General features: G+C 41.3%; 1 protein-coding gene across 1 annotated transcript; it reads right to left on the bottom strand.

Moving 5' to 3' along the window:
* Positions 1–5834: 5834 nt before the first annotated feature.
* On the bottom strand, positions 5835–9202 carry LOC121954987 (arylsulfatase I). The gene is made up of 3 exons (XM_042502758.2): positions 8898–9202; positions 7768–8100; positions 5835–6912 (listed from the first exon to the last, which is right to left on the bottom strand). Exons 1-3 carry the CDS (start codon positions 9200–9202, stop codon positions 5835–5837), a joined length of 1716 nt encoding a protein of 571 aa, XP_042358692.2.
* Between the last annotated feature and the right edge of the window lie 11754 nt (positions 9203–20956).

The following is a 20956-nucleotide window of genomic DNA, read 5'->3' as shown; positions in this document are numbered from 1 at the left end:
CAGTAACATCACACGACTTGTATGGTTTTGAGATGTGTGTGTATGTCTGGGAGTGACCACTAAGCTTAACACCCAGAAGTCGAACCTTACTATCTGCTGCTAAGCTGGACTGAGACAGCTCTTTGGATGTCACTCAGTAAATGTCTTTTCAAGTTTTAACCTTTAAGAGTTTCCTTGGGAACAGTCTGTCATGTACAGTACATTAGAGTGGATCTATTACCTTTCTTTGACAATAACCACACTATCAAATTGTCCCAAACAAGCATTTAATAGAACATCAGGTCTATTTCAGCGCTTAATGAACTGCAATTTACAGCGCAAGAGACCCTCGTGAATGCCTCCCAATCGAGTCATTGATACCACTCTGTCTCCCTGAGTAAGTGCAGAGAAAGTCCATCTTAAGGAAAAAAAAGTTATATTTAAAACAGTTTCATGAGCCCATTGTATTTAATTTCACGACTTTGCCAAAGAATCTTCAGATCTGAAGTTAGCTTTACCTTCAACCGATTATCCAACACTGGATACGACAGCTCCCTCCCACGTACTGGATAGCACTGTGTTCATGTGCGTGCGTGTGTGTGTGTGTGTGTGTGTGTGTGTGTGTGTGTGTGTGTGTGTGTGTGTGTGTGTGTGTGTGTGTGTGTGTGTGTGACACCTCCTCCGTGATTTATATCATCTGACGGTGCCTTATTTCTGCGGGCCATCACAGTATACTGGGAATCAGATGTGTGGGCATCTAACGATTGTCTTCACCAGTTTCTCACATGTACGGGACTCTGAGGGTCTCTGAGCAACATTTCTACAGTTAACCTGAAGCAGTCTCATCAGATCTAATCACCAGAGTCTAGTTTTGATGGTGTGAGGTTGTGTGTTTGTTGCATGCATGCATGAAGGAGGTGAACAGAGCGCCTTCAGCTTCAATGCTCCTTGGAGGGAAGTCATGGAAGTCATGAACTCTGTGCAGATGGATTTGAAAATAGAAAGCTTCCAGTTGTTTCATTTCCACTGTTTTTCATAAAGACGGAGGTCACAGAAATTGTTTGAGTTTATCCTGATATTTGTGAAACAACTCTTGATGGGTAGCAATACCGCTTGATAGAGAAGACTGGAAGCCCCACACATCTTTTCTGTTTCAGTAGTGCTCTCTTCATTAACAAGACTAAGAGTCCTCAGCCACGCTCTCTGCTCTGTGAGTCACCGGTCAGAGCAGCTTGTCGGATGCTCAAATAGCAAATGAGTTTCTGATGTTGGATTTAAGGGGTGCCTGGTCCAACATTTTTTGCAACTTTTCCCAAATGGACAATCTGACACTTACGCCCACTTCCAACAGTGACTGGACAGCTCTGTCCAAGAGAGAAAGGAGTCAGGGTTTGAACTTCTGTCTCTTTTATCATTTGACATACAACTGTTTCTGTCACAAACAACCAAGTGCAACACTATGAATACCTTCAGCAGACTTTATGAAAATGTGCAACATTATCTGCATCCTCAAACTAATTGCCTCAAGTCACCTGTGTTTTACCCCATAGCGTATACTTGAACACGCCGTAAAGACTACAGCCGGTGGACACATGCACCTGCCAAATGTCCACACCAGCAGTCTGCGGTAATCTATATTTGTCATTCAGAAAGCAAAAACCAGATGACCTGCAGGATGGACTCATGATGCTAGTTATGCTTGGGTCCATTGAAGGGGGGAAATGGAGATATTCCAACTTCCAAGTACAATGGAACGCCATTTAAAGTTAGACTTTTCATGTCCAACTCCATGTATCCCAACCATATTAATATATTACCAAAATATAAGGAGACAGCACAATTGTCCGTAGACTTGCAACAGAAACACCAGTTCATCACTGTCTGTCATGTTTTTTCTTTAAGCTTTCTTTCTTTACGTAACCATTGTCTGTGTGCAGCCTAACCCTGATATATCTTATTGTGCAATTGTTGTCTGAAATATATTATTATTACATTAATAATGCATACATGCAGTGGGCCACATGCTCCCCATTTCAGAACAAGGGTGTCATAGTTTTGAGTTTTTTGTCATACATGTCCTCTTGCTGTACATTCACATTAGCACAAAACTAACAACAGACAGTAGGTAGGAACTGAGAGACCGAGAGTAATGCAGTTTGATCCTTTAATGGGATATGTTGACAATGATAAAAACCCCATCCTTTAAACTTGAAGATTTTCCAAATTTCACTTTATCCTTGCTCGTCTCTTTGTGTGTTATGTATGCAGTGAGGCTTTTTCACTAAACAAGATATTTTAATCAGATCTACAAGCACTTCAGACATGACAGCCTCCTGCAGCCCCTGGGGAACTCTCTCTTCCCTCCTCCACTCTTTTTATTTAACAGAGCTCTGAGCAAAAACATGGCTAATGCTTCTAACTCGATCTTCCAAATGAGCACAAACAAGTGAGTAGGATGAGGAGCAAAATGAGAAAGAAAGACAAGGGGGGGTGGGGGTGTTTTGCAGAGGGAATGAGCAAAGAGCTGAGGGATAACTGGAGGGAGGGAGGGTGACAGGGAGGGAGGAGGAGGCAAGTTGGGAAGAAATAGCGAAGAAGGACAGTTGAATATTCATTATCAGGCCGCTGGGGAGAAATCTACAGCCCTGTTGCTACTGTGTGGGATCGCTGCTCTCACACACACACACACACACACACACACACACACACACACACACACAGAAACTCTTCTACATCTACACACACACACACACACACACACACAAACACACACAGATTAAGACACACAGCTAAAGGCTGGGGTCATGGAATGAGCCGCTGCACTCAGTACCTATCAATGTTGAAGCTGTTTACTATGGTACAGGCTGTATGAGACCGAGCAGCACCACCTCTGATTCATTCCTGTTAAGCTACATCAGCAGCACAGCGGCAGCTTCACCAGCAGGCAGATACATCACACCTAATCAGACAGCATGAGCCTAAACTACAGCTTCCCCAAACCAGGATCCCTAGGTATTACATCCACATTGGATGATTCTGCACCTCAAGATTTAGGCCCAGTGCCAGCGCTCAGTGCCAACACGTGAAGAAGTGTACCTTTCATGTAGTGAGGAGGTGAGGGTGGTGGATGGGCGTGTAGCTCATCTGACTTTTGAGTTTGCATCCTGTCACAGAGTTGCAACTAATATTTTGTTTTTTTTCTATCCATTACCATGTTTCCCTAACCTTAAAGCAGTATTCCACTGATTTGGCATGGCATTTCAAAATGTCTGGAAGCACACATCATCACTCTGCTGTGTAGGGGGAAAATGCTCTGGCTTGTTTGTATTTCTTTAAACCAATCACAGTGGTCTTGGGTGATGCTAAGCCAGGGATGCAGTGGCGGCGCTTTTGCAAAATGGTGCCAGGGAGAACTTATTTTGGTGAAATATTTGCTTATATAGTTTTATACTGAGATATAACAGCTTTTACTGCGTAGTAGGACAAAAAGTTGTTGTTTTTATTTTTTATTTATTTTTGTACCCAACAGGTTTAGTCCAGTCTTAAGATGTCAGCATTAGTTGTTTTTTTTTTTTGCATTAATGCTTTTATTCATAAAATTTGAATCAGTTTTCCAGCATTTCATTATACAACAGATGAGTTATGTAACATTTAAAAGTCAAGAAAAGCATGATAGTATCAGCTAGTGAGCTTTTGTTGGTTAGTTATTTCTGCTGGGACTGGACATTGTGTGTCAGTCAGAGGTCTTTTCAAAGGCAGAGGAGTGTGCTACACTATGAGCAGAAGTGAATCTGTATAACCTCCCAACAAGGTGACATTTGACAAAAACAACCCCCGTGGGTGTCTTTGTGTCATCCTCAAAGGGTCCTCTCGGATGAGTAGGAGATGAGACATCGAGACGTCACCCTCCGTTCCTCTTCCCATCTCTTCAGGCCTCACTTCCACATGCACGCACTCTATCTGTATTATTCAAACTACTCATGAATATAGGCATACATGCACAGTGACACACACATTGTTCCCTACGTGGTCCAACAACGGCCCAAAGTCACCCTGCCGCAGTTTGGCCGCAGGACAGTGAGTGAGTCAGCTTGCTGAGCCGGCCGCACAGCCCCGTCTGCTTTTCTATCAGACTGCCTGTTTATCTGCCGACCTTCAGTATTTGATTGTGGTTCTATCTTGTCTATCTGACCTTCCTACTTGTCTGCTCGTCTGTATTTTTGATTATTTCTCCCTCACTTTCACTTTCTCCTGGTAAAGGTGTTAATATGCTTCAAATGAAGGACCAGATAGATCATTCAAACAACACCTGAAACCTTCCACCCCACAAATTTATGATATTCAAATTGGCTGCGTCTGTTAATTTTTGCAGCTTCAACATAACAACATGACAAATCAACATTATGACAAGCATGCCCACTTCACTCTGTCAGTGGCCAGCTGTCCAGGGCCTTTTGGGTACCGGTAGCCATCAGGGCGCCTCAGCTTTGGAATGACCTGCCCAGGGAGATAAGGCTGGCTATTTTAATTTGTCCATTTTAATTAATCTATTTTAGTTTGTCATTCAATTTATCTTTTAACTAATTCCTGTATTCTGTCTCAATCGTTTTTAAATCAATTATTAGTACTCAGTGTCCTAAAAGCCCATGTGGGCTGGGCACAATTAAGTGCATGACACAAATACAAATCAATCAATCAATCAGTACTATTATTTCTGTTTTTACTGCTAATATTCTTTGAATTGTATTTACTCTTATTGGTACTGGTTGTTGCTGTTATTCTTGTTTTGTAATTGTTTCTCTTTTGTTTAATTCTTCTTTAAATTCTGTCTTAGGTCGGCATTATCACCTGGCTCATATTGTTATGTTGCCTCTACAAGAAACCTGTCCTGTTTGTCAAAGCACTTTGTAAACTTTATTTTTAAAGGTGCTATATCAATAAGGTTATAATTATTATGAACACTTTTGCCTTCAAATCTCTTTAAACAAAACTTTGTATATCCTAGTTCATCTGAAGCATATTGAACCCTGTAATTGAATTAAAGGGAAATCTCTGTATATTTCAGCCTGGACCCTATTTTTTTCTGTCAAAGTGACTAATGGAGACAAATGTTTCTGAACTTCCTCCTCATGGGCAATTCAGCACCATCAATTTCCATTCACTAAAGGTGTGTTTTTGCCACTGACAGACTCTGAAAACATTATTAAAAGGATCTCTACAGAGGCTGACCGTTTTGTTAAAGAGTAAGATCCTTTTTGTTTCACCAGAAACAGCCCGAATCCTTTAATGTCGAACCACCAGACTCCATTTAAATAATCATTTTTATTATTGTAAAACAAACTTCATATCAAGTGGAGAGCAACAAAATAAAACTCTGACTTCGTATGATTTTCCACTGTTCAACAATCACTGACTCCTCACTGAGAAACAGTCGTCATCTTCGAGCTTTAGCCCTGTTATAGACCAGGATTTATCAACTGCATATAGCCTGAAACATATCATAAACATTTGTTAAACATCTTTTTAATGTTAAATAGCTCAATGGGTCTGGTTTAGTTGAAATAAACCCTTAAATCACCCCGGTAGATCTGAAAATATGCTCGCTCTATATACGCTAAAATTACATTATATGGAGTCTGGTGGGTTTAGCAAAGGTGATTTCAAAGCTGTTTCTTGTTAAACAAAAAGATCACACTCTTCAACAAAAAGGCTGACCTGTTTTGCAGCTGCGGGCTGCAGCTGTCTTGATCGATAATGAACAAATTGTTTTAGTCACCTCGACACAAGAACATGGGAAAATGGGCTCTAGGTTGACAAATACAGAGGTTTTTCTTTAATCTTGCTAGATGAGACACTTAGAAGAACAGGGTGTTCCTTTGCAGGCGAGACCCCACCTTCTTGAAGAGGGCTTTTAATTTGCATACTTTGCAGTGCTTTATCTTTATCATCCTCTCTTTCCTGCCATCCTCCTCTCCATTATGCCCCTCCAGGCCCAGCCAGGGGCTCCACACCCCTCCATGGAGCTCAGGGTCAGCCATAGGATCATCTGGTGGATTCCTGGGCATCACAGCTGTCTGGTTGTACTCTGCCAGCCTGATCAGCAGATGTTTCACCACCTCTGGACGAGCTTCCGCCAGGTCCGACCTCTCGTAGGGGTCGGAGGTGACATTAAACAGCCAAACCGATTTCCCTAGCTTATTGCGCCGCTTCTCCAGTTTCTGCCACCGTTCTGGGCCACCGGGAAGAGCCTGTGGTGGTATCCAGTCCCCATCACCCACATTTCCTGTCAATAGCTTCCAGTCCCCAGCCCTTATCGCTGCCCTTACGGCTGTGTCCCAGATCCCAAAGCCGTTGAGAACCAACGCCTTGTCATATGGCTCCCCAGGCTTCCTGGAGACTGGGTCAATGTTGAAAAGGATTTCAGTGCGAGGACAGGGCAGGCCCTCGCTGATGGTCCCCCACACATCGTGACCATCTAGGCCGTGGTGGGACTTCAGGGCCCCAGCCAGCCCAAGTAATGTAGGATACCAGTCAGAAACATGGATCAGTGCTCTGCTAACTACACTCTTCTTCTTCAGGAGGGGACTATGGACAAAGCCCACAGCCCGGATGCCGCCTTCCCAGTAGGTCCCTTTGCCACCTCTCAGCGGCCAGTTGCTTCCCCCAGAGAGTGGTTGCCCACCGTTATCAGATGAGTAGATCAGCACTGAGTTTTCATACAGCCCACTGGTCTTCAGTTGCTCGACCACTTGTCCAACCCCGTTGTCCAGACAGCTCAGCATGGCCGCATAGTGGCGCCTGAGACGATTGCCCTGGGAATCATAGTGGTGCAGAAAATGGTCCGGTACCTGCAAGGGTGTATGGGCAGCCTGAAGGGACAAATAGAGGAAGAGTGGTTTGTGGGGGTCGTGGCTGCTCAGGATCTGCTTCACCCTGGTTGGACAGAAAGAAAAATTGGGAGGTTGATAAAGTTAGTCTCTTTCTATGTATGAGTATGTTTAACTTAAAGGTACAGTATGTAATTCTGGAGAAAGATACTCAAATACTGAGTCTCGTTTCCAAGTCATCAAATACCAGTCCATTCTCATTCCAAACTTGTAAAATAGCGCCACTCTTTCAGTGCTTTTGGAGTAAGTGTGATCAAAAGACACCTTTTATGGGCACATTAAACGCCACTGGAATGGGCTGCGGCCGGACAGAACGGGTTGTGTTCTTATACGCTGTCAGAGGGCCAGACAGTATCTGCCACGTCAACATGATATGTGCACAGGTGGCGTCATTTGAGAATGCAGCCGAATGGAACCTGTAGCATTCGCATGAAAAGTGGCAGGACGGCCTGAAGTTGAAACGCTATCGGTAACAACATAATATAAGGAGCGAGAGGGTGCTTATAGGGCAGGTGGGAGGGATAGTGGATGGACCTACAAACAAAGGAGGTTCATGCAGGAGTCTGTTGTTCGCTTCCCCTGTGAATGTGATGGAGTTTTTTTTTGTTTTCTACACCATTTGCATTTGTTGACCTGATGTTAGCGGCTTTCCGGAATGTAAATAGCAGATGTAGTAGGATACCTAACTCGTAATATGTAGATGTGGAAGTCCACTAACAAAGCGGCAACATGTGACAGGGTGTGATGAGGTGTTGCAAATACTAATGCTTTTGGCTAATGGTTCTGTCTGACTACCAATCCAAGGTCACTGGTATTTGAGGACCTGGAAATGAGAGTCAAACATCAACTATCTATCTCCAGAATAACATGATGTACTTTCAGTTTGTGCCTTGATGCTCACCTTTCTATGTAAAGCAGAGTGGAGTAGTTTCCAGTCATTTCCCAGGCAGGTCTGTCTCCGTCATGTAGATCAAATCCACAAGCTTCAGCCCCATCACAGCTCCTATAGGAAAAGTGGTCTCCACTTCCAGTCAGTGTGCCCAGGAAAGTCTGAAAGCCACGTCCTGTGGGCAGGCAGCTCGGTCTACAGAAGCCCAGGTGCCATTTCCCCACCATGTGTGTGGCATAACCGGCTTCAACCAGACGCTCTGGAAGGGTGGGGATGTCCGGGGGCAGGCAGAGGGGTTGACGTGATCGGATGATTGAATGCTGGAGTCCAGTGTGAATTTGGTAGCTGGCAAGATAGTGTCTTGATAAGATACACCGCATAAAATAACACAATAATGGGACATTTGACAGGTGGTTTAAGAAACATTGCACCCTCCGATACTCTCTCACTGTTACACAACATTAAGATGAGAAGTTTAGTGATTTTACACAATTATTTTGTGACAAGCTGTTACTTTTTTTGTATCTACTTTCAACTTGCAAAATGTCTGCCAGAAAATGCTTTAATCTGCACTGGAAATGTGTCAGTGTTAGGTCATCCAGAGAGATAATAGTAATTCAGGATCAAACAACAGAACAGACTCAGAGATACGAAGTGCTTTGCCAATAGCTGTTTTTTTTTACAGTGTGTTTTATTAAGGATGCAAAGATTAGATGGATTGTATTATAAGTTTTAATATTGCTATGATGTCAGGCAGCAGTCTATGGCATTCTCTCCAGCAATGAAAAGGATGATTTCTGCTGTTGTAGCTAATATGATCAAACTAATTGTACTTTAAAGTCTAGAAACAGAAATAAGCTCTCTGTTGCTTTTATATCCATCCATAACTCAGAACATGGGCATATTTTGTTTGAGTGATTAGATAGCATAAATAATTTAGTGCTTCATCTTGGCTCTACTGGTGGTACTTTTATTTTATGGTCTTTCTTCTACTGAAAGCTGCTCCATCACCAAATTCACCATTAGAGATGTTAGCAAAGACAAAATGCCTATAAAGCCTATTCATAATTATATAATATGTGAACAGATGCTGTAATGGGATAATCTTCTCATAATGATGCAATGATGAGGAAATTACTCACCGCCCTGTCATGAGTTGACTGCGAGAGGGTGAGCAGATAGGCTGGACGTAATAATTTTCAAGTTTGACCCCCTTGGCTGCCAGTTGGTCCAACACTGGAGTGTGGATGTCTGAGCCATGATAGCCAATGTCTCCGTAACCCTGGTCATCCACCATGATAAAGATAAGATGTGGGGGCCTGGGCCTCTCCACCTCCTCTGTGCCGACACCGTCATCCACAGACTTGTGTTCACCCAGGCAGCAGAGGCCACTGAGCAAGGTCACCCCAATCAGGAGGAAAAACACAGAGCGGATTCCTCTCCTCATCTCCAGCTATCTACCCAAGTCTGATTTTGTCTGTGTTTTCTTTTCTGCTTAGTCAGCGGTCAATAAATCTCAAGCCGGATCGCTTCAGCTGAAAAATAGGCAGATCTGTGTGTCCGAGGAGCTCGTCCAAAGGTCTTATCTGCCCATTAAGTATGAGTTGTCGTCTTTTTCTGGGGCTTATTCTTGGTTTTGTGAGGTGGGATTGAGCTGGTGCCAGCTGCTATGGTGGGTGGAGAAAAACTGCTGATGGGCAAGAAGCTGGTAGATGTGTCTGTGTGTGTGTGTACGTGAGAGAGAGGTTTCCCTCTTTGCAGTAACTTGCAACATTCCTCTGTATTTCAGGGGGCTAATATGAAGGCTGGGAAGACCTTGCCAAGTGAAATAAACACCTACACTCACACTCACTCACACACACACACACACACAGCAGACAGGTACAGTATATCTACAATACAGACAGTATAGCCTAACATTGTTTACTTGGTTACATTTCTGACTTATTCTCTTGTAACTCATTGTATGATCACCAAAGTAAGAAAAAAACTGCTTTTAGAAAGTCAAGATAATCACAAAAACCAGTCTCTTCAAATCACGGCTCACGAGCATGCTTGGCATGGCAATGCCTTTACCTCGCTACAATCAGTGCTGCCATGATCACTGGAAAATCTAACCACCTTACGACTGCGCTTCAATTACTACCAACTATCTGAAGATGGTAATAATTTCACTCTAACTGCTTGTGGTCATTAGCACTGATCTTTGTGAACTGGTTTGCGTTTGCAGTGAGGCTAACTTGCATAGAAATGTGCCAAATAAATTTATATAACAAAATTTAACTATGTGCAAAAAGTGCAAAAGCAGCAAGATTTTACTTGCATGGCAGCGCAGCTTGGGTGTCTTTCAACCTTGGCAGTTGAATTACACAGTTTCTTTATGTCTTTTTTTTTTTAATGAAATAATGGTATAGCAGAAAACATTAGGGGAATGTGATGCATGAAAGAATAAATATGTGTAATAATTACTTGATCAGAGTCATTGTTAATGCGATTTGTTCTAAATGTGTTGTTCCTGCTTTTACAGGTCAAAATAAAACACATTTCTTTGTGTGTAAAAGTTCAGTGTGACCCTGTTTGCTACATTCAAATCGGGGGCCGACAGGAAACACTGGGAACATGGGAACCACTGCTCTGATAAGTCCACAGATCTTTCTGTACTTGTTTGCATAGGGACTGCTTTTTTTGCTTTAAAAAAAAATCCATTACTATCATTGTACTAGGTTGACAAATATCAAAACATGGACAAATAAAACAGCTAGAAACCACTGATGGTAGGGTAAAAATATGTATTTTTTTCTATTTAAAGCTGACCCTTAATAAGACAATATGTATTACTGCTGTTACTGGTACTACCACAATAACCGTCACTAATACTGTCATCACTCTTATTTCTTTTCTGACTGACACTCCTATTAAAGTGCCTTTACGACTGCTACGGCTAATATATCATCTGTGATTTCCCGTACTGCATATTCCAACCTATACTGTAAATGCCTCATGAAAATCAAATAACCCCCATCATTTGTCATTCCTTGCTTGATACTGCTCAATTAATAGAGTCACCCGATGACAATTACTGCCCGTGCCGGGGCAATAAAACCAATCTGACTATGGAGGAACATCCGGTGTTGTGATGAGAATGTTTATCGACCAAAGGGCCCTGCCATCTCCTTCCCATAATGCTGAGAGAAAATCAATGCCTCAGATACGAGTCCATTTCCTACGTTGTAGAAGCAAACTCATGTTGCCTCACCCTGTGGGAAATTTCACAGGCTTTTTGCCCACAGTGAGAGTGAGGTGCATGCTGGAGAGATTGAGATCTATAAAGCAGGAGAGGGAAAGATGATGATGAGGTTGACAGAGTGGGTGTGGGGATGATACATTGAGGTGGATTAAATGAAGGAATTGGTGGGAAATGGAAAGATATGAAACGGAATATATGACATTAAAAAAAAGAGTAATTAGGCAGTAAGTAAAAACGACATGAGGAGTGCTGGAAAGTAGAGGAAAAAAGAGGGATAACAGTGAGATGTAAAGCAATAACGTGCACACAAAGCTTCACTGTCTAAGATGAGAGAGTACAGCATAAACAAAGTGGCATAAAAGGAGCAGTCACTTTGTCTTGCTGTGTATGCGCGTCTGGGTCTCTGGGTGTAGCCATCAGTTTGCCTCAGGGAAATGCAGGGTGACATGAACTCCGTTTTACCGCTAAGAGGGGGGAGGAGAGTGAGGGGAGGGGGGTTGTAAAAATGGAAAGTGACAAATGTCTTCTTGAGGAGTAGAGAGGGCCAGGGATTGTGTTCTTTCCTAAACTGTCTGTATATTTCAGAGGGGTCAGTTTGTATATTTTGTGTTTTCCACAGAGGTGCACTTTAAATGATTAAAGCTTGCTTTAAAAAAGAGAGGTCAAAAATGCAATAACATTTTAAAAAGTAATAAAAAATGTCTCAGCTTTTCTATTGTACTTTTTTTTGCAACATTTTCAAGTTTTGCTGCAAACTCAGCTATCAACAAATGCACTTTCTGCACTGCAACAAAGGGGATATTGGTCCTAGTGTCTCTGTAGGGCAAATGATGCAACCTATAGCCCAGTGTGTATTTGTACAGTGTGTGTGCGTGTGTGTGTGTGTGTGTGTGTGTGTGTGTGTGTGTGTGTGTGCGCGCGCGTGTGTGTGTGTGTGGGTGTATTGGTGTGTTTTGGAAAAGGCAGTGGTGCAGAGTAGAGGAGAGTAGCAGTGGGTGTGATTTATTCATGACGACGAATAAGTGACTCACTCGATCTGGAGCCACTCTGTTGAGCTGAAGCTAAAGTGGAGGAGTGCGTGCGTGTGTGTGTGTGTGTGTGTGTGTGTGTGTGTGTGTGTGTGTTTAACTGCATCTTGCCTATCATCCAACATGAAAAATAAAGACCCCTATTTTTATATTAAAAAGTCCCCGTCTGAGATTTGTTTTGGTATTTAAAAAGTCCACCATATGCACAGATGTATTCATGGTACAGTAAACTGGTGTCACTACTGACAAATGGAAAATGATATCATTGATACTTACGGATTCCTTTCTAACTCAAAACACGGCTGGCTTTCTACAAACCTTTCCTAAATGTTGCAAATAAAGCTGCAACTTTGAATGCTGAGAGCTCAAAAAACAAACCCAAAAAACAATTAAAGAGATTTTTTTGTTTGTTTGTTTGTTTTTATAAAAAGTTAAGGATAAGTTTAACCAGCACTCATGGATAATGGCTCAGAGGCCCCATTGTCTTATAATACACCCATGCAAGCACCATGGCCTTATAATGTGATCAAAACGGACCAAGTTACCATGTTAATGCACTTTGGACCAACACTGCAGTGTCAAATTGTCCAATAGTAGCCAGAAAAAAAGGCTTTTCTGCCAAACTTGAGGTGGTTCTGGTCAACTTTTAAGTACATCAATGTACACTCACACACACACACACAAAAAATGTCCTGTTGCCAGTAGGTGGCACTATGATTATAAATCAGTTTCAGCAAGAAGTTGTCATGAGGCCGGGACTGTTATCAAGCATTAGGGAACTAGAGGCAGATTGGACAATGTATGCTGAAATTTCAACAACTTCATGTTAACGATGAAACATGCAAACTTGCCGCCGTGCCATAACAGCAACACTTGACAAAAACTCACAATCTTCACAATAAAGCATCGGCAAGGTCTTAAGACTTTGCTGCCCAAATTTGGATCTGATCAGTCGCTTGGAGGAATAAATCAAAGTATAAAACATGTAATTTCATGTTGCAACGACTGTTACTAAGTGTTGGCATGTAGATGTCTTCAGGCCGGGACTCTAAAACGTGAAGTTTGGTGCAGATTTGGCCATGAAGAGTCTTACTACCTTTCTGTTGTATGGCAAAAATAAAAAGGAAAATAAATGCTCGGCATTGCAACAAAATTCAACAGCTGACTCACAGAGTAACGTGGTGCTCTAAAATCGACAACTTGCAGCTCCAGTTTGACGCCCTCGTGAATGTATAGGAATGTGGGTAGTCCAGAGAGCATCAAAACCAGGTTTAACTTGTTGACACTGCTCTTTCACAGCAACTGAAATTATTCCCACAATGACATAAATATCTGCTACAGAGTACCTTTAACCCCTTGAAACCTGGATCAACACCATTTTTCTTGTGCTGTGTTTAGACCCCTTTCGCAAACTATTTGACCCCTTGAAAACTGAGCAAATTAGTTTAATTTCCTTTGAAAGCATGGGGGGATACAATGACCAACTTGTCAAAAAATGTCCCACACACTGCAAGAAATTAGTAAAAGGTGACAAAAAAGTTACCTAAAAATTAGATTTGAGAAGGGTAAGGTTAGAAAATGATACAAAAAAATGGAAAACTATTTTAATAATTATAATAATTTTATATCTAAAATTATGTTACTGGGGGGAAAAAATCAGTATTTTTCAGGACTTTTTTTTTTAGGTGTTTTTAGGTCTTTTGTGTTTTTGGTTTTTACTTCTTCTTAAACTTATTTTCAAGTACATTTCTTAATCTTCATTTACCATGTTTTTGCTTATTTTTGGGCCATGCCGTTTCTTGTTAAAGAAATCAAATCAATTTGCTCAGGATGCAAAGGGGTAAACTAGCAATTAGCTATGGCAGGCAATTAGCTATTAGTCAATTTAAATTGACAGTTTCCATTACTTTGTGATATCCTGAAACTATACACTACAGACACACATACATACAAGCACACACACAGACGGTGTAATCTAAGGCGATGTGGTCCAAAGTTAAGTCTGTCTCTCCGTACAGGCAGACGTGGGCTCTGAGACATCACACAAACACAGTCACTCCCACTGGCCCTTGAAGGTGACACTGACAGAGACCCTGGCTCTGCTACTCCTGAAATACTCGAGGATCATCTTCCAGCCCGCAGAAACTCAATCCACTGCCTATTCTCTTCACCTTACTGTGTGATGGACTGACAAGATGAAGCTGAGGGGGCGGGGGGACCACTCGCTCTCATCACATCAAACAAACCTCCCACACAGAGAGTGCTGGTGGCCTCATGTCAAATTCACAAACTTTGGGTAAACTTTTCTCCTCCTCTTTACAGTACCTCCTTAGCCGGGTTGTTCCACCCTATCAGACATTTCCCCCGAGGAGAGAGAGTGCTGGCTTTGACTCATCAAAAATGAAAGGGATTACACAAGCTCAATGTGTGTACAATATATATATGTGTGTGTGTGTGTGTGTGTGTGTGTGCTGTGGTGGCACAGTCAGTGGAGAGTGCCACCCTGAGGATTTAAGGAATAATGCAAATTGATGGCAAAAACGTTTTAGGGAGAGTATTAAAGGGCCCTGCTTCTCAAAATATGCCATAGAGGTATTTATTAGTACTGATTTTATCCACTCATACTGTCAAACGGTGTTGTATATTATTAATGTGTACCATATTGTGTGACTTTTTATTTTAATGTTGTTTGTCTTTAACCAGTTATACATAAAGTTTCTTCATATAGCTCCCCAGCTAACATGGGTCATTTGTTTAAATGTGGATTAATGTACATTGTTCCTTCTTAAATAAAAAAAATTTACAAACTACAATCCAGGCACAATGAACTATAAAGTAAAGAAGAGGGTTGTAATGGAAATTTTCAACACTTGAAAATGACTGGTGCAAGTAGGTGAATTTATTACCTCAAATTGTACAGTTTAGGTAAAGGCTCGATTTTGGAAAAGAATCTGCGAAATTGTCGAAAATACATTTTTCTTCCAACAGACTCACAAAGTGGGCTGATAGTATTACAACCCCAGCTGGGTATAGGAGTCTTTATGCTAAATATTGCAAACTCCCTGAAGTTTAAAGGCAGACTATGCAGGAATCATTGCTATTTTTGTTTTATCGGCACTGTTTTTATGATTTTCATAGCTTCCTCTGCCTGCTGTTCACAGTCTGGTCGCTACCTTTTTAGAAAGTCCCAACCTCACCTGAATGCTATACACAAGAATGTCCAGAACAAAGAGAAATAAAACATTAAAAAAGGAAATACAGGCAAAGGGCAAAATCTCTACTGATAAATATAGCAACCACACACCTTGAGTGGGTCACGTCTGACAGGGATTAGTTTCGTACTTTTGTATTTTTCTTTTATATATTGTGTTTTGGAGAAATCCTGCATTGTTCAGCTATCAAGGTCTTAGTCAGGCAAACAATTATATGAAGAAAGAGCCACAAAAGAGCATTTGTTACTGTGATTCTGTGTGTAATACTTTAGTTATCCTGTGTTTAATACTTCAGTTATATTATGTGTAATACTGTAGTGATAATATGTGTAATACTGTAGTTAAACTGTATATAATATCATAGTTATAGCTAATACTGCAGTTATACTGTTTGCAATACAATAGTTACACTGTGTGTAATTCTGCAGTCACACTGTGTGTACCATTGCAGTTATACTGTGTGTAATACTGCAGTTATACTGTGTGTAATACTACAGTTACACTGCATGTAATATTGCAGTTATACTGTGTGTAATACTGTAGTGATACTGTGTGTAATACTCTAGTAACACTGTGCAAAACCGCAGTTTAATTGTACCATGTATACAGGTTACTGATGCATAAAGGTACAAATACTGATGCAATGCTTAGTTTGTGGATTATACGACCTGAAATCCAGGCTTCTAAAAAAACAAACACAAAACAAAAAAGCAATCACAGTACACTTGTATTACATATTTTTTTACACCATTGTTTTGTGTTTGTTGGCAGGAGTATGTGTGGCTGTGTGACTCACTGGTGACAGCACACGAAGGTTATGAGAGGCCACCTGGCGCAATGCCGCCTCTGTGTCATGAAGCAGGTGACACAGGACTCATCTCTCCCAGGACAGTGGGAGTCCTGGGAGAGATGCAGCACAGTCTGCCACAAAGTGGGGTCAAGAGTTCACTGTATGAGGGGGAAACAGGTGGAGGCACAGAACAGGAGTTATAGTTCGTGTGGAGGAAATTTTAACTGGCTGCAATTAGAGCAGAGATTTTTTGCTAACAAATGTCCAAAAGTAAAGAAAAGGACATCTTGGTTTTTAATGACAGTGTTTGGAAGAATCAGACCTGGAGAAACTGATTACCAAACAAAAAGCCAACTTCTTTAAACGTTTTCTGCAAGTGTAGGAGTGAGCAACGTGTAGAACTGACAAAATGCCTTTAATGATGTGATAACAAGCTCCACATACATTACTATGTAGTGTACAACTATAGTGTACACAGTCTGATGTCTCAAAGATTGCAATAAATATTTAGTTATATGCGAACACTAAAAAAACAGGACTTTTTTTACAGGAAGAGAGGAAGTAAACTGGATGGCACCAATCGACTGTATCATGAGACAATATTTATACAAAAGGCTGTAATCTGAAAAAATGTCAGCTAAAGTAGTATAATTAATGCAGAGAACAACGTTATGGGCCTTAGAAAAAAGCTAGAGTTCAAAATTATGTTGCAAAATGTCAGAATAATACCTCCTTCAAGAGGGAAACCAACCTTTTTAACTTGACATTTTAAGAACGTGAGTCTCCCGGGGGTACACATAAAATGTGTTTCCCAAAAGGCTACAGTATGATGTTGAGTACAATATGTTCTCCAAAGCCACACTGTGGAAAATTACTTCTACAAATGCATTTTTAATATGTACAGGTTTATTGCATGCAGTTAACTGCACTGAAAGGAAAGACTTAAAATGTTTTAAATTTTTAATTTTTGCATTTACTCATATAAAACACACACCGTTCTGTTTAATTACTGCCTCTCTGCTGTGCCGAAATATTCCTGCTTTAACACACAAATGTTTGGCTAAGTCACCGTCCTTACTTTCTGCATCGACTTTCATTTAACATATGCACTGCTCACTTTTTGCACTTTTGTAAAGGCTCTGCTTACATCGTGTTTATTAGTATGGCAGTCTCATTTTCACCTAACCGAGCTGAGGGGCCGGGCTGGCAGAGGCTGGCTGGCAGTGTCTGCCATGCTGGCACAGATGCCTCAGTTAAAGGGCACTGGGCCTGTGCCTGCTGCTACTCAACAAATCTGTCTGTCAAAGTCGTCTTGGGAAGGCAAGTTGGCCAACAGAGAAGTCATTAAATAGAAAAATGAGACAGAGAGAGGGAGAATAGAGAAAATGTCTGAAGCTCTTCACAGTCAAAATGGTTGAAAAAGAGGGGAAAAAATAAGACAAACCATGAAACAGTGAAAGAAAAAAACCTTGAAAGGAAAGATAGGCCAACACGAACTAATTAACAGGGGGAACATGAGAGGGATGAAGCTGCCGCCTCACTTAACAGTTCTCCCATGTCCAGAGGAAAAAAACACTCAGCAGCCATTTGCAGAGTTAAAGCCACAATCAGCAAGTCTTTGCTACACCCTTACACACCGCTTTAATTAATTTTGATGCCAACAGAAGCATATGGAGTGAAAAAACATATGGAGCCACGAGGGAAAGTAAAACATTCAGTCATGCTGCTGCATATGGATTTTGACCTTTCTACTTTTCCTGAAAGACAGCCAACTTGTGTTCAGGGCAGAGTGACTTAGCAGACCTCATCCTCACTTGTTGCTAAAGCCGCAGCTCTCTGCAATGCAGCGTCTTTGTGTAGTTTGACAGGAAAACAGTCCCTGACAGCAAACAGGACACGTCTGGCTACACAAGTCTGTTTTAAAACGTCACAAATTTTATTTTCCATCCTCAGATTTCTAATTCCTTCGCTGGTCTTTTAGGTCTCTAGCACTCATATTGGGACAGTATTAGAGTTTTGATTTTGGACTCAGAGGTTTGTGAGAATTTAAAAAAAAACGCTACAGGAGATGCCTCCTGCTAAAACATACTTCTTCATGGAATTTATGCCTCTTGGTGGTTGTTCAGTGTCTATTTGTGGTAATTTTTTGGTCATTCTGCATCTCGTTCATGGTTGTTTTGTGCCTCTGGGGGCATTTGTGTCTCTTTGTGGTTGTTTAGCTTCTCTTTGTGGTCATTTTGTGGTGATTTTTGTCTTTTTTTGGTCATTTTGCATCATCTTGGTGCTTTGTGCTCTTAGTAGTCATTTTATGTGTCTGGGGAAATTTTGTGTTGTTTTTGGTCGTTGTGTATCTATGGTTGTTTTGTTTCTTTTTGTAGTTACTTTTTGCCTCTTTACAGGTTTTCCAACTCTTTGTGGTCTTTTTACGTCTTTTTTGTGTCATTTTGAGGTTTGCTGGTCAGTATATGTTATTTTGCAGATGAAGGCCATCAAGTCCCCTGACACCTTGGGGCCCTTTGCCCAGTAGGGCCGTTTAGTAATAATCCATGGTTAAGGTGTACCCTGAAAACTGCTTGTCGAGTACTGAAACCTCCAACACAAAAAACAAGAGAGAGAGAGAGAGTTAAAAATCTGTCAAAACTAATTTTGCCATTTTCAATGACGAACGAGAAAAAAAATCAAAGCTAAAATAGTGAGAAATAAACAGAACCGTAAAAGCTCCAGGACAACAACTAGCCTACCGTTAACCACTAGGGGGAGTGGTTGACACGACTGATCTCCAGCTACGTGTTTATTCAGATATCCATCTAATACCTCACTTTGTAAATACAGATCTGATATAAACTGGATCAGTTGTATCTATGTGTTTGAGCACCTGCTCCAACTGTGGTGCTCTGATAGATCTGATACCGTCTCCGGGAAGAGAGGGTGACATTTTCTCTGAGTGTCTGACCCAGGACTGATCTTAGTTACTATCCTGAGGTCTGGAGACAGCTGCAGAGCAAGGCTGCCAAGGGGAGCAGCTATCATTGGTAACCTACAGCAGCATTGATAATGGCAGCAAGGGGATGATCCAGCTTCTATCAACAGGTTTAAAGGCCTGTCGATGCCCCAAAGGAAAATAAAACATAGTTAAAGAAAGTTCATCTCCATTGAGACTCTGTGTGTATTGGAGATAAAGGTGTTTGTTGTTTGTTTGTCAGATAGTTTTTCAATCTATTTTTAAACTTGAATTAGTTTAGGATTAAGGGTGAGTTTTAGGGTTAGGGTAAGACATGTACACACAGCGGGAGAGATAAGGACCAGGAGGGAACAAGAGGAGAGAGACATGGTAACAATGTGAAAAAAAGAAGCAGTCACGCCAGATCATGGGATTGAGATGTATGGCCAGTTTAAGATACTTTTAAGTTTACCAGTATTTTCATGAGCATAGATCTCGTTTCATTGAATTTCAACTAACCAGACTGGAAAGAAAGTGTACTTCACCCAATAACTGTATCTGACCCACTATACAGGTTCAGTCAGGTAACTCAGACCTGCTCTCTAGTACTGATGTTTTATGTGGAAATCACATGAAGAAACCCTTACTTCAAGCCAGGCTGCAGGTAAGTACTTTGACTGTGTTTTACTTGTGCAGTGTTTGATAAAAAAAAAAAATCTCCCAACAATAATAAGCTACAGTATGAAAATCAAAGAAAGAAACATGTTGGGGAAATTCATGCATGCTTAAAATGTTGGAGTTTTAATACATTTTCAGAATCAAAATCCATTATTTTGGCAATGCACCAGTTTGAACCTGAATGATATTACTGTAACTATAAATGCAGAATACAGCTAAAGTAAAGTAAAAGTTTACAGTCATGCTAGCAGATCTGTGAGGAAGCGCTAAGGCACAGTAGTGTTTTGTGCTCTATGCTAACATCTTCATGCTGGTGCTGTTTATTGATCTAGATTGTTCTGGTTTAAGTTGCAGACAGCTGGAGATGTTGGCTGTAAAACTGTCTGCCTTCTTTCCAATATAATGGAACAAGATGTTATGCAGCTTGTGGTGCTACAAGCCTAAAACAAATCTGTTTAAAAAATTCAACAGCAATGTCTCTTTTTCAGAAATCATGACCCAGTTACTCAAGATAATTCACAGACCTTGTTGGGAGCAGTTTCATGTAGGAACTACTTTCCTTCAACCAAACTACACCTGCCAACCTAACCACTGCACAGAAGAAAGCATACATTTACTGCTAGCGCACCTAGCACCGCTGAGCTAGCTAACATTTCACCTCAGACAAGGATGGCGCCATTAATGTTTACATCTAGTGCTGTCACGAGCCACTCGTCTGTAAACTGATATCAGTTTTATCTCAACAAAGCCGACACCACAAGAAACTATTACATAATAAACTTAACAATTAGTTATCTTGTGTGTCCACACTGTGTCTACATTCTGTATCAGTTTAACACATGCAAGCAGGGGTCCCGCCTGTGTTTCAAAGTACTTGTCATTCAGTCAACACTTTGGATTTAGGACATATTTCAATGTAGCTGCAGGCTGTCCATCCAGGGCATAAGTATTTATCCTACCAGCTCTATGATGACAGCCCAGAATGTCTCCAGGTCCAGAGGAGCTGGCAGGATGCACAGGAGTTAAATATTAACCAGCACCAGATACACGTATTGTCAACGTCATTAACTTTCATCAGCACCCCTAAATCGAAAGATATTTGAATGCAACTGATCAAGAGTGGACAGTCCTATCATAACAAGTGTCAGCCCTGAGATTTGAGAGTCTGTCTGCGACCCGACTAAAGGTTACCAATGACCTCAATGCTGTAAAGCCACATATGAAACAGTGCCATTTGGACGCTCTGAATGTTAACTTTCTCTCGGTCTACAGAGGAGCAGGCAAAGCAGCAGAGGTGGTAGTGTC

Source organism: Plectropomus leopardus, chromosome 13 (assembly GCF_026936395.1).
Source record: "Plectropomus leopardus strain MGB_pleo_1.0 chromosome 13, ASM2693639v1, whole genome shotgun sequence".
Classification (NCBI taxonomy): Eukaryota; Metazoa; Chordata; class Actinopteri; order Perciformes; family Serranidae; genus Plectropomus; species Plectropomus leopardus.
The sequence above is the reverse complement of the archived record's forward strand: the minus strand, read 5'-3'. Positions and strand labels throughout refer to the sequence as shown.